This window comes from Lonchura striata, chromosome 3 (assembly GCF_050655825.1).
Source record: "Lonchura striata isolate lonStrDom1 chromosome 3, ASM5065582v1, whole genome shotgun sequence".
NCBI classification, from domain to species: Eukaryota; Metazoa; Chordata; class Aves; order Passeriformes; family Estrildidae; genus Lonchura; species Lonchura striata.
The window spans coordinates 41,009,645-41,024,108 of record NC_140705.1 but is presented as its reverse complement, the minus strand read 5'-3'; the positions used below and the strand labels follow the sequence as shown (position 1 = coordinate 41,024,108).

The 14,464-nt window shown below is 42.1% G+C and overlaps 1 protein-coding gene across 1 annotated transcript in view; it reads left to right on the top strand.

Moving 5' to 3' along the window:
* SIM1 (SIM bHLH transcription factor 1) overlaps positions 1-14,464 on the top strand; it is a 52,092-nt gene that overhangs the window by 13,811 nt on the left and 23,817 nt on the right. The window contains exons 7-9 of the mRNA XM_085574918.1: positions 627-826; positions 936-1,042; positions 1,954-2,101. Coding sequence (XP_085431044.1) covers positions 627-826; positions 936-1,042; positions 1,954-2,101 — 455 coding nt within the window. The remainder of the gene's footprint in view (positions 1-626; positions 827-935; positions 1,043-1,953; positions 2,102-14,464) is intronic.

The window sequence follows — 14,464 nt, the reverse complement described above, 5'->3', positions numbered from 1 at the left end:
AGGAGATGTTGTGTCACAATGTACCATAGACCAAGAACACCTGCTAAACTCCAAGAAGAAACATCTTAATAATAGATAAGTAAGAGTGGAAATAGACTGCAGTTGCCTGCAAGGATACGTTTAGGAGATATACTTAAACCAGAGGTACTTTTTGATGGTGGACTGCGCCTGCTCCATCTATAGAACAGACTTATCTAACACATGTGACATATGCACACATGTAAATCCTTTCTCAGGAGCATACACTCTTCATTACAAAGCCGTAACTGGATTGGCAGTTCTGAGTCTTTCCTTTGCAGAAGAATAATAAAAGCGCAGTTAGGAGGTATGCCAAAAACCACTTCAGCCAGTAGAAAGAAAAAAAATCTTGTTGACTCTAATCGGCCTTAGATCGATGCTGAACTCTAGTATGGGAAAAAAACTCAGCCCCTATAGAACCACAGAAAACTCCCAGATTCCGCTTTGCCAGGGCTGAGACGCAAGTCAGAGGCTCCCGCTGGCCCGGCAGCCGCACGGGCACCGGGATAGGGGCAATTGTCCAGACCCTCTTCGTGGGGAGGGACGCCTGTCGAAGCACATCCTTCCCTCTGCTGAGTAGCCACCAAGCTTTCCTGTGTCTCCGGCAGGTCATTCACTGCAGCGGGTACCTGAAGATCCGCCAGTACAGCCTGGACATGTCCCCCTTCGATGGCTGCTACCAAAACGTTGGCTTGGTCGCTGTGGGCCATTCGCTGCCGCCCAGCGCCGTGACGGAGATCAAGCTCCACAGCAATATGTTCATGTTTCGGGCCAGCCTAGACATGAAGCTCATCTTCTTAGATTCCAGGTAGAGCTGGGGTTATTTCCAAATCTATTCCCCTAGCCCGTCCTTTCTTCCCCAGGCCTCCTCTCCTGTCCTCTCACCCACTTACATTTGATGCTTATGTCTCTTGCAGGGTAGCTGAGCTAACAGGTTACGAGCCCCAGGACCTGATAGAGAAGACCCTTTACCACCACGTCCATGGCTGTGACACCTTTCACCTGCGTTGCGCACATCACTTGTGTAAGGAGATGGTCTTCTTGTTTAAAACTTGTTAAACTCCGCCCCATCCTATCCCTTTGCAGAAGGACTTTGGGGTTGTTGGGATTTACCTCTATGTCGGCATGTGAAATGCCAGCTCTCTCGAGGGCAGAGTAAGCCAAATCTTCTTCGAGTTTTAATGAAACAAGGTCAGATAGAGGCTGAACTCTGAGCTGGACGCAGGCGGCAAACGGAGGGGATCGGCAATGAAAGGTTATTTTTCCATCCTCTTATTTTGGTTGTAGGACAAAAACTGCCCTGCACAAATCTCAGGCGCTCTTGTTTCTTCAAATTCTGGTTAGGAGAATCCTCATCTTCCTGCTCCAAAAAGCCATACCAGTGAAATATCAATACTTTTGTTTCACTCCCACCAAGTCTCACAAATCTTATCTGTATATCTAATTTCGACTACAGTAGTGAGCCTGATTCGACGAGATGTACTTTATTCTATTTTGATATCACGATGACATTAATGCAGGGATAGATGAATAGAAAGGATATCAATTTCCGGTAAGTTTCCTTACAGAGAATGTAACGAGAAGAGATACAACCCAGAGATTTATAGAACAAAATCTCGATGATGATACTTCAGGATGGGGGTATGCGGGGTTCGGTTGCTGTATACGACCACACACGTACACATACACACACACAAACACACACCCCGGCCCCACCAATCTCCCCTATTAGCCTGTGATAACGATCTCAGGTACTGAGATGAGCCCTGCCTGGGGGCTCCACCACCCTTGTCCCGTCGCTTCCCCACGTGCCACTAAGAGGTTCCTAACCCCTCGTCACCCACAGGGCTCTGGGGGGAGTGTATGCTTCTTCCCGGGGCTGATCAAACCAGAGGCGAGAGCCACGCTGAGGCTCTCCTCGCTTTGTCCCCGCAGTGCTGGTGAAAGGGCAAGTGACCACCAAGTACTACCGCTTCTTGGCCAAGCACGGCGGCTGGGTGTGGGTGCAGAGCTACGCCACCATCGTGCACAACAGCCGCTCCTCCCGCCCGCACTGCATCGTCAGCGTCAACTACGTGCTCACGTAAGTCAGCCGGGGGCCGCGGGGGCCGGCCGGGGCCGCGGGGGCCGCTCGGGGCCGGCCGGGGCCGCGGGGGCCGCTCGGGGCCGGCCGGGCACCTGCGGGCGCGCCCCGCTCTGCCCTGGGCCCGGGGCCGCTCCTCCCGCCGCCGCCTCCTCTCCCCCCTTCCCTCGCCGCCGCGCTGACCAGGGCAGGCTCGTCAGGTCTGCTAGGAAACACATTGAGCGCTTTCATCCAGATGAAGGGTTTCCCGTCTGGCTGTTTCTTTCTCTTTCGAGAGAGGAAAAGATTTAGAGGTTTGTCACCCACATATTTTGCTGCCCCCTCCTTTTTATTTTCTTTATTTTTTTTTAGTCTAAATGCACCCAGCATTAAATAAAATTTAATGCAGCGTAAAAGAAAAGGCTTCCACGTACGGAGTTATTTATACTCAACAAACAGGACATCTGTTTTTCTTTTCAAAAATCTGGGGTTTGAAGTTCTTAATTTCATCCAGAGTCTCTATCAAAGCTCGGAGATTTCTTTTTTGTTCTTGGAGAGAGATCCTTACAGCGAACCACAAAGAAGGTTGGTGATCAGAAGGGTCAGTTGAACTTAAAAAAAAATTAAAATTGAACAGGAAAAAAAAACAGAGTAAGTGCTGAGATATATCTCAATACATCTCCCTGCATTTTGGAATGGCTAGGCTGTGCCCTAGCTATCCTGCTTGTACTGAAACGCAGAGGCCACGTGAGGGAAGAGAAGCTCGGCTGGACTATTTTTAAGTGTTTTCATGGTAGTTATTCGTATCCCCTCTGGACACGGCAGTAGCTGTTTCCGGCAGCACTGATGCTTCATTAGGATCGTAGAACCAGTCGGTCCGGCGGTCCTTCCTTGATCCTTCGGACTGAATATTCCTCTGTCCCGCTGCCTTTTTTTTTTTTTTTTTTCCTGGAGACAAATGTAGATATTGGAAACGTCTGAGAGGCACAACCCTCCCCTTTCCTAAATGGCAGCATCATGATCTTGCCATCACGGCTTTGGTGCATACACAGGTGGAGAGTGGATTGGTAGCCCAATTTAAGGAGTGCTTCCCGAAACGAAGTGGCTCGACACGGAGGCCACGGCTCTGGTCATGTGTGGAGGGGCTTCTGGTGAAGTGGGAAAGGTGCTGCAGGTCGCGGCGCCTGCACTTCTAGAGCGTAATCCCTTTGATATGTAAGGTGAAAACGGGCGTCGTGCTCTAAGATGGGACATTGCTCCTGCATGGAAAAATAAACATTTTGGTCAGCACCCTGCTATAGTCAGCAAAATACCATTACCCTTTAAAGAAAATTTATTTTATTTTATTTGGTATGGGGTGTAATTTCCTCAGTAAGGATGGGTATCAGGAGAGATGTTATCACTTTTGCTCTAGCTGTTCTGCAGATTTTTATGTCTATTTCCCCTATACCAGTCCCTCTCTGTATTTTTCCCAGTTTATGCTTCCCAGTTAAGTCCAAGCACCTGCTTTGGGTGAACGGGGAGCAGCAAAGACAGAAGTGAGTGCATTGGAACGCTAAGAAACAAGGAACCCTAAGGCAACTAGAGTGTTGGAGTGGTTTTAGCTCCAGAAACGCTACTGTTTTCTACGATCATTTGAGATTACCGGTGGTTTCCCTTTCCTTTAAACCCCAAAGCATGAACATCAAATATGGAATTCTACCTCAAATGATCCGAGTCGAAATGAAGCACCCCAGCGCACCTGCTGGTAGCACAGCTGGGCACCTGGCAGGATCTGTCCCTTGCTTGCCATGGCACGAGAATTTCAGGCCGGCGCGGCAAGCAGGGAGTGTCCTGGTTCCTTGTGGGGGCCGGCCAGACAAACCCGTCAGAGCAGTGTCCCAGCAGCGTGACAAGGCTGTACCATGTGCCTGTGTCCTGCCAGCCCCGCGGCTGTCCCGGCCCGCGGCCGCGGCCGCCGCACGGCCCCGGAGCGCTCGCGGCTCCCCGGCAGGAATCACCGGAGACTGGGAGCTGCACTCGCAGTGCCTCAGCACTCTCCTCCCCGCCTCCCAAAGCGGCCCTGCAGAGAAGACCATTCCCCCCTCGGGAGCGGTACCCTAACAGGGTGACCCCTCCTCTCCAGCTGATTTATCGGTGGTGGCAGAGTTTTTATGCTTTGGTGGATGTATATGGATTTTCAGAACCTGCTTCCAGCCAAATTGGCATGTGGGGGGACTATAGCTGTGCTCTCAAGATTTCCCTTAGAGAATGAAATTACACCACAGGGCAACTTCCTTGTGCTTTGGTGTAAAGTTTCAAGTTTCCCCTCGCACTCTTGGCTTAACTGCCTCGAGTGTGAAGGAGGGCAGAGAGGGAGACAGGCTGGTTAAAGTAGGGATGCTGAAAGTTTGGAGGTCCAGCACTGGCTGCAGCAACTGCCATGTACTGCTGACAGCTACAACATAGACACTTCCACTGCATAAAAATCTAGTTTTGATATGCTCAGGTCCTCGAGGTCTCATCGAGCCTGGCTGGCTCTTCATTAGGCTGCTGCAGAAGAGATTGCATTCTGCTTACTTCTGCAGCAGGGCTGCCACTGCTGAAATTGCTGCCCTGCCTCCAAGAGAAGGGTGTAGCTCATACCAAATAATTAGATAATTATTATTATCATTATTATTATCATTATTATCATTATTCTTCTTGGGATAGCTGACAATTCAGAAAATATATGGGAAAAACAGGTCCTGCCATTTGCCAGGTGACTGTAAGCAGAGAAAGGTCTGGTTTTAAAAAAACTGAGATGAAGTCAGCCTCTGAAGTATACCTTGAGGTGGAGGGAACTGTTAGGGAAAGGCTGATCTTGGCAGAGTTGGCTAGGGGGATGCTGAACTACCTAGAGCAGCCTTAATTGTCTTAATGAGCTATTCAGGGTCAGCAGTATCACTCAAATGAGGAATGCAGGTGGGGAAAATATAGAGGAAAACGTGAGGTTACAGGGACTTGTGGTTTTCCTCTGGTATGAGGCAGGCTCTACTGCAGGAGAGCTGGGCAGAGGTCCTGTAGCACTCAAAATCTGCAAGTGTTTAATATCTTTTATAAATCTCATAGAAGCTGATGTTATTTAAGGATGACACTGGATTTTTTCCAGCAAACCAAGAGAGGCTGAGATGAGCAGTCTGTGTGTGCCCTCCTGTGCTTTTCCCACTTGGCACCTGGTGTGTGGCAGAGCCCTTGGTGCAGAGGGACGGGAGTAGGTGTACCCACTGCAGCCAGGTTGTGTTATAAACCCAGCAAATGTGCTTACAAAAGAGAAATACAAACCTTTCATACTGACTCTTGTGTGTTTAAGATGAGGAGAAAGCTAAAGAGGGTCAAATTTGTGCTTTTGAGTTTTGAAATAACAGAATCACAATCTCACACATTTGGGCTTGCAGGGTAGAACTTGAAAGGTGGGATGACTCCTGCTGAAAAATTATTTGAATATAGGAATTTTTGGTATTTTTGGAGGGCAAATCACAGAAGGGGTCATAAGTCTTAGAAGATGTAGTGCAAGTCTTTGACCTGCTAAGTCCCTGGACCTGTCACACAGTAATTCTTCACACAGGTAAAACACCAGTTTTTTGGTTTTGTTTTGTTCTGTTTTATTTGTTTGGTCATGGGATAAGGAGCCTTTTCTCATTATTGAAAGAAAACCGAGTTCTCTGTTTTGGAAAAGAGAAGATACTGAGTGCCATAAGAACCAAAATGGTCTGGAGCAGTTTCAGTGCAGGCTGGGCAGGAAGAATAAGAATCTCTACCTTGCAGCTTCCCAGCTCCCCTGGGTAAGAGAGATAATTAAAATGAAAGAAAGAATGCGAAAAGGCCCACGCACACCCCAGTTAAGAAAATTAAAAAGAGGTGATTTTAATCTTCCATAAGTCCCAAATTTTGAGAACACGAATGCTAGGTTTGAGAACAAATGTCTGTAGTAAGTATATATGCTGAAATAAATAAGCACAGTGGCAATGGAAGGTGGTTTTTTTTGTGTAACAGAAGTGTATCAAAAACTGATACAAATGACCTTTAAAGACTCTTCCTTAAAGCACATCTATTTGGTCTTCATTATATTCTGCTTTGGATACGTGAGTATAGACACAGAATATTTGTTTCTTTTCTTATTTGTTCTGTACACACAGCCACCATATCATTGATTATTAGCTGTGCATGTTTATCACAGAAACGGACTCAAGTATGAGTCAATGAATAGAGACAGAAAGTGCTGAAGTTAAGTTTATATTTAGATTGCAAACAACCTTCCTTTAAACAAATGGATAATGCAAAGTCCAAATCCTTTGACTTTCTGAGCATGAGCAAATATTATAATAATTTGTCCCCAGAGAAAGATAGAGAGGCTTTCCTATATACATTTTGTTGTCCTTTAGCATTTAAAAGAATAGCAATAATGGTGTTATATACAGATAGCATGGATTAGGTACATAATTGTGACTAATCTCTGTTCTAATGATACAGCATGTATTTGATATAGTTCCAGCTGACCTCTTCATGTTACATTGTGTAACTGGCTGATTAGGAACACAAATTGAATGCAATTTATTTGAATGGCTATTTCACATATAACTGCCACATTGACAAATGTTTTACCAAACAATGTGATAAATTCAATTTAGAATAAATTAACCATTAATTGTAATTACAGATTTAATATTTAAATTTTTATTATTAATATTCATAGCTTTGTGTACTACCAGATTTGAAATGATGGTGTAAGAAAGGTGTGATGGTTCAGACTTCAAAAACATCCTGGCATATGTCCTTCCTGGTATATTAAGTGGACTTTAGGGAATTTCGTGTTTCATGTGAAAAAGCTCTCCCCATATTTGTGGACAGTTAGTTATATATTTTCATAGTTTTTCATAGAAATCCTCTTTTTATCCTGTCTCTGATACGTGAGGTCTCACCTCTATTTCTTCCTAGTCAATGGGAAAATGTGTTTCCATACCCATGGTGTGGGCCTCCCTTTCTTGAATGTTTCTCTCAATCTGACCCATTTGGAATTGCCACAGAGTTCCTTCCTTAGTCATAGGTAGATAGTTGTTCTCTTGTATCTCTCAAGTGTGTTATGGGGTAGGTAGGATAGGGAACACCCTGGGAAAAATACCCTTCCTCATATTATTAATGCAATTAGTTGCATGGGTAAGCTTAGTCAACCAATAAATACTAGAGATAAGGCTTAGTGACTTCACTGGATAATATTTGGGATTCTTTCTTAAATAGCTGTAAATAGTAGCAACAAATTTGACCCGCTGCTTTTATTTTATATTTGTCTGTATTAATGGGATAGTAGTACTTAGTAGTGTACAGAACTGGGCCCAATTTTTTCTGTTCAATCTGCAATATGCTTTTGCTAAGACTGGAGAGCCTACCATCATTCCCATGATTTGAATAATAATGTAAAAATATAGACAAATTGTTTTAATGAATCAAAATGCTTGGGGATCATATGTCTCAAAGAAAAAAAATTAAAGACTCCTCTTGAACTACTCAGGGCAGTATTCTGTTTGTTCACCATTAGTTTTTATTACAGACTTGTCTCCCTGGAACATTGTTTGTGTATTTCTTGCAAATAGGAGACAGGCATTTCCAGGTGTCCACAAGATATTTCTGCAGTTCTTTCTTCATGTAGGGGCTTTCTCAGCTACCATTTGTTTAATTCACTCCAAATTTCTATGCTTGCATTTAAACCAGGTGACTGTAATGGCCAAGGCACTAAAACTGTAGGCCAGAGATGAGAGTCACTGTTCATATGAAGAGTTGTATTTGCTAGAGTAAGGATTAAAGGATTGCAGCTAAAACTATGGGAAAAAAAACCTCCTCCAGTTGTTAGTTTAAATGCATGCATGCTGAGAGTCTCACATGGCATGAAATTCAAGGTTGCGAAAAAGTGTCTTTATTCCAAGGAAGAAGAGTGATTTCAAATACTTTCCACTTAATCATTCAGTGTGTGGCTATTCCAGGCCTTTGGAAGAACCCTCCTCTCAAATACTGAGTTACAGATCTTGTAAAATGTTTGTCTGGGGCTGAGACACATTCAGTGGCTGAAACAATTACTATCTCCAGCTGTCTGCCTCACTTCATTGATGAAAGGTACAGGGCTTGCTCCAGGGACTCTTTTTCCTAAAATGCCATGGTTTATGGTTTAAGGTAAACTGCCACAGATTTTACTTTACATGGAAGCATTGGACTGTACACTGTAGCACAGCTGTTCTTGCTAGAGAAGTTGTTCACACTTTATCCTAACTCTGCCCTTCTGCAATCTGAATGCATAAATGTGGCTTGTGAACATCACGCCAGCAGCTGGGTGCTCCAATGCCTTTTGGGGGCCAGTCTCAGTGGTCCTTCTATGTGGCAGAGCAGGGGAGACAGTGAGCCTTGGGGTTTAGGGCTATATTTACTGCTCTGTGATAGTTCAGAGAACTGAAGAGGGAGCTGGAAGAGTGTCTGCTGGTTTTACACGACATTTGTAGCTTGTCTGTGGACTGTGTTAGTGGATGTGCAGAAGAGACATGCCAAGCAGTCCACTGTTATCAAAGGATTCCCCTCCACGCTCCCACCCTCTTTTAATACTCTTCATAAAACCGGATGCAGAACTGGCTCCTGCTCTCATAACAACAGCTGTATGTTCCTTAAGTAGGCTTACAATTTTACTAGCTCTGCTTCTGTTTCCTTAATCCATTGCATGTTTGCTCTTGTTGCTCTGTGCTGCATCTTAGTACTGCTGCCATTCCCATGTTGTTTCACTGTAATTATCATGAGGTGCAACAGGTGTGATAAGTTACTAAACTGTTTCTGAGGCAAGATCTTCCCACTACAACTGAATGTTGTTCTTGCTAGGTTTTAATTTGTACACAAATGTGGCATTTTGACACAGTCTAAATTAAGTGTTAACAAATAAATCTCCTTTGTCCGTTCAACAGTGGCAAGTATCTGTTTGAAATCTAATTCTCCTTCCCTCACCTCTCTTTTGTACTTTACCGTGTGGGCCAGGCTCCAGCACATATGTTCGTACTCAGTGGGTTACTTCAGAGGCAGCCCCTTTCACTTTGATGACACTATTTATGGAGGCAGGCACTGCTCTGTGTGAACAAGGGTATAGCGTCTGACCCTTCGGAAGGCTTGGGATGGCTGAAGTCTGGAGTCAATCTCATGATCTTTAACACAGTTAGATGATTTATTCCTGTTGTTGTCTTTTGTTATCATCCACTTAGTGCAATTAAATTGCAGAAGTCCTGATTTACTTAAGCACTTGAGCACATGTCAGGCTTTAAAAGTTCTTAGACATAACTTTCAATGTATCCTGGTGAATTCAGTTTTGAAATAAAAAGCCCCTTAGGCACACACGTGGAAATAAGAATATTCCTTGGCTTTGCCAAATAGAGATGGCTTGAAGGACACATTTTGTTACTGTGTTGAATTGGGGCCTAATAGAGAACAGCCGTAGTTTTTCAGCTACAAACCACTGTGTATAAATCTTGGGGACAGCAACGTTGAAAATAACAGCTATTATCTGCAGAAGCTTCAGTGCAGCTATGGAAACAACTGCCTGTCTAAGTCTGGCTATACTCATAGCATTGTGCAGATATTTTGACATAACCTGGAGCAAAGACCTTTAAACCTATCCAGCGTTCAAGGTTCTTACATGTGTGCTGTCAGTGACTAAGCAAACATGCCCTGAAGGCTCACTGTTCCCAAGTAGCCTGTAGCTTTGTTTGTCTCTGCGCTATGTTTGGCAGCTAGTAGCCTGGGCTGCTCCTGTAGAAAACTCTCTGACTTAGGCTCTGAATTGCTGAAATCCATCCAAAGGCATTGCATGCTATTTTTCTCTTGCTGTTTCTAAAGATTATTTTGCACACAGAACAAAATAACCTTTAATGACTGCTTCAAGAGGCCTATCTCAATGGAGTATTTGCTCAAGAAACACTGGATTTGGGGATAAATAGCTTGATAGCATCCTCCCCTTTGCAGCCAAACTTCTGAATGGTGTTTGGCTGCAAAAAAATTCTCTTGACCCTAAGCTTCTGGTATGATATTTAAACAGTCATCTTTCAGAAGATAATCAGCCTCTTTAGTGTTCTCTGGTCTGTGGTTGTATGGATGTGGCTTCACACCAAAGAAAACTGCCTGTCGGTGTAACTACAATGGTGTAACATGGGAGCATGCAACATGGTGCTATCTAGTGACTTCAAGAAAGCAATAGGAGAGGAGATGCCCAGCACTGTTTGCACAGTGTGACACTCTTGAGTCACTCTGTGGGCTACAGCAGTGGCCACCACCAGCATAGCAAATCTCATACAACGTGACATACTGGACTCCGCACTAGCAAGATCAAGCGCTCAGTTCCTTCAGCTGCAGATTAGATGTACTGTTGGTTGGAGGATGGTTGTAGGTTGGCAGGGGAGTTGATCTGCATGAATGCTGCTGTGGGTAGTTTTATGGGAACAATAAGAGTGTCTCTGCCTAGTCAGAGACAGTCCTAAGCATTTGGAAATCCTTGATGTATATGCACGTGGAGCAGTGACAACAGAATGACCGAAGCCAACTAGGGCTGTGACTGTTCTAGCAAAGCTATGAGCAAGAGGACAAAGATACTAGGCAGATTAAGGTTTCTAAAGAAGACCATAGCTAGATATTATTGTGTTTTATGAGATTATTTTAATTTATTTATTGAGAAATTTTAGATATACTTATTAAGTATTTGACTACCTATGAACTCAAAACCCACTGGAGACTTACATGAGCTGGATTTTTACATGGGCATGCATTTCTTGGACTGTACATGTTAATGTAAAGTTTTTGTTATCCTAACATTGTCAAAAAGCAATAATTGCCATTAAAAAAAACTTCTGAATTTGCTAGAAAATGTGGAGTAACAGCAGTTGTGCAAGAGATGGTGGTTTAACTTATTCTGTGGTCCAGAGAGACTAGGGAGTCAAACAGGTTATCTGATGTCAATTTAAATGTTTAATGGATCAACTTAGCAAATATAAACATGTGTTATGTACACTTTGAAGAGACAGGCTCAGTGATTATTAGGAAAATATCAAATAAAATGGAGACTTATGTATTACATTATAATAACCTAATTATATTTTCTTTTCTTGTTATTTGTCTCTGCATTGTATGTCAATCAAAGCTTGATAATCAAGTTGAGTCCAAAAGAACAGAGACTTAGACCCAAGTGGCAAGTAGTGTGAGTGGGACCTGGCTGCAGTAGAGGTTAGGAAGGAGTTAAAAACAGTTTGACTCTGGTCCAAAAAATGAAATGAGAAAATGGGTTTTTATTTGAAAGAAAACAAAACAAAACCATTCTTGCCAAAATTCCAAAGCAAGTCCTTGTCTCCTTCCCCTGCTACCTACCTTAAAATTTTAGCAAAAGAAGGGAAACTGAAACAGAAAGATTTTTGTTGAAGAAATATATTGCTCCTTCTGAGGAAGGTGAAAGTCTTACAAGAAAGGACTAATCTGATGAAAGAGAAAGGGATCTATTGTAAATGGGACATCCCATCAGAAGTTCATGAATCCTTTTGCCCTCAATAGGCCTCTTCACTATGGGTGAAGCTGATCAGAAAAAGCAGTGTGGAATCATGGGGAAGTTAATTATGCTGCATGCAGATAGAAAATTTCCCAGAGGAACAAACAGAATTAACAGTAGATAATTATTCAAACACATTTTTTTTAAACTCTGATAATTTATTCCCAGATCACGGAAGCTTATCCAGAATGTCATCACAGAAAAACTAGTTAATTTTTTAAAATGTTCACCTAAGGATCTTAGGAAGGTTGTCACAACAAAAGCTTTAATTGTGGGGAACACAGAGGAGTTTAGAAAACCTGAAACATCACAAAGTTTTACAATAAATTATTAAAAATAATGACAGCAAATTTTCAGGGCCTCTCTTCACTGTTTCAGAGGAACTGGAGTACTACTTAACTACTGTGACATAGAGTGCAACATAAGAACAGTGATACAGAATAGGACACATGCTGATAGTGACCATGGGAAATACTTCAGAAAGAGGTTAAAAATAGGACAAGCATGCAGTCCATGCATCCATGTTTCCCTTGGATTTTCTCCCAGTCTCCAAGAAATTCAAATGTCTTCCTAGAAACACATGAGATCTTTGAATGTATTAGTTGTCAATGTTTTGTGGGTTTTTTTCCTCCACAAATTCACCTGTTTACTTTTTGACACCATGCTGGCTTTTGCCAAGGTTAAGTAAATGGGTAATAAAACCTTCCTTTCTGTTCATTCATTTCATAGCCCATAATTCTTGCCTTGAAAAAGAAATGAAAATCTGCCTCCTACTCATGTCTTACTCTTTGCTGCTCATAATTTACTGTTCTTATTTTGTTCTCCCAGTCTCCTCTTTTTCAGCCTGAGTAGAGTCCTTAACATTTTCTCATAGAAAAACTGTTCCAAGCCCATCATCCTAGCTATCCCATTCTGAGCTTTTTCAAATTTTCAGATAAGATTGTCAGAGCATACAATGTTTGAAATGTCAGTGCTTGAGGGGTTTATGTACAGTATGAGGTATAATCCTTATCTTTATAATCCTCATTTACTGCATAATTATGCCATGATGTGCATGTTCTTACACACTGGACAGCCTGTGTTATACCAGCGACCTCTCTGCTGTGTGATGCTTTTTTAAAATGAAACTTCTCAGTTTATGTGGTGAATCATATTGATCAGAGGATTCTTCAACAAAATGGAGTTCAAGATTACTAGTTTTAGAAAAAAAAAATCTGAAAGTGGAGTTTTAAGACCATTCTTAAGCCCTATAATTAGGACTTAATGTTATATATGCCCCTAATGACTCATAGTATATAGCTACATAATTGTATTTAGTGGCTGCTAAACACCCAGATATAGGACTTTTATCCAGTTATGTGCCAGCTCTTCAGTTACTGTTACAAAACATAGAGCAGTCAATCTTCAAAACATCTTAGCTGGTTTATCTGGTCTCTCTTCCCATGAGGGGACAGGACTGGTATGAAGCACTTATTTCTAAAAAAGTCCTTGGACTGAAAGTGACAACATCCAATAACCCTCATGAAAATCAAGAGGAGCTCATATTGGTTCTCCTTATTACATCCCTTAATATGCTGTAAAAATTCTTAACCTTTGAAAACTGTTAATGTACAATCTCTTCCAAAAAACCATCAGCATCCTCTGAAATCCTTCCACCCAAGCATATCATACAGCTATCTAATGAGCTATTTACAATAATTTCTGCTTACTTAGGTACACAATAGCAATGGTATTACATGTATTCAGTCAAATATTTTTATTCATAGAATACATATAAAATTTATTTTAGCAGTTTAAATAAGTGAGTTTTATGTCTATTTAGTCAAGCATTACTATAGTGAGGACTGCAGTAGATTAGAAATAAATTAATCCAATTAAAGAACATGTCTGAAATTTGATATATCATAGACATGAATGAGCTGTTTGCACAGCAACTGTAAAGAAATCATTAATGATTAACTATCTAGAAGTGGTTTAATCAAGGATAAATGGTAGAAGATATAGTTAAAAACATTTGCATTGAATACATGGAGCTTCTGAAATAATAAAAGATTCTGAAATAATAAAAAAATGTTTTGCATCAATAGTGACATGGGTACTCTCAGGAAATGTATTTTCTGTTTTCTGTGGTGATGCGCAGCCAGGGGTTGAAGCTAAGAGTTAGCTTAGTAATGTTAGCTATTGTGCATTGATAGAAAGAACATTGATTGTTCCTTCCAACAAAAAAATGAAATTTAACAGGTGAGACAGAAAAAGATACTTTGCCAAATGTGTGTTAGTTATAATAGCATATTGTTATCCTCATCTTCAGAGCTAATATTCAGCCAAGTTACAGTAGGGATTCTCAGAAACAGTCAGTGCTGGGCTAAATTTGACTCTATCAAAACAAGAAGTCCTCTTGGCAGCCTTGATGGTAAACTCAAGGAAGTGCCAAGTGCTGAAGTCCCAGGATACGTAATTCATCCAGTGTGGCACCAGTAGCCTGGTGAGAGGGTTGAGAATTGATCCAGATCATTTGGCTATTGGATCAGTGTCTAATGCGTATCACTGCTATTCAATGACAATTGAATTCAAGGTATATTTTTTTAACACATAAAGGTATTAAGAATTCTGAGATTTGAAAATCTAGCCTGTATAAGAGCAGTCTGATGCACTGTTGTTGGTCTGGCTTTCTGTAAAATGGAAATCATTCTACAGGGATATGAGAGAACTTGGATTTATGTGACACTAATTCCTAAAGATGTGCTGCCTAATTGCACTTATTGATGCACTGGGGTGACATTGAATTAATGGGCTAGAAAGTCTAGTAAATA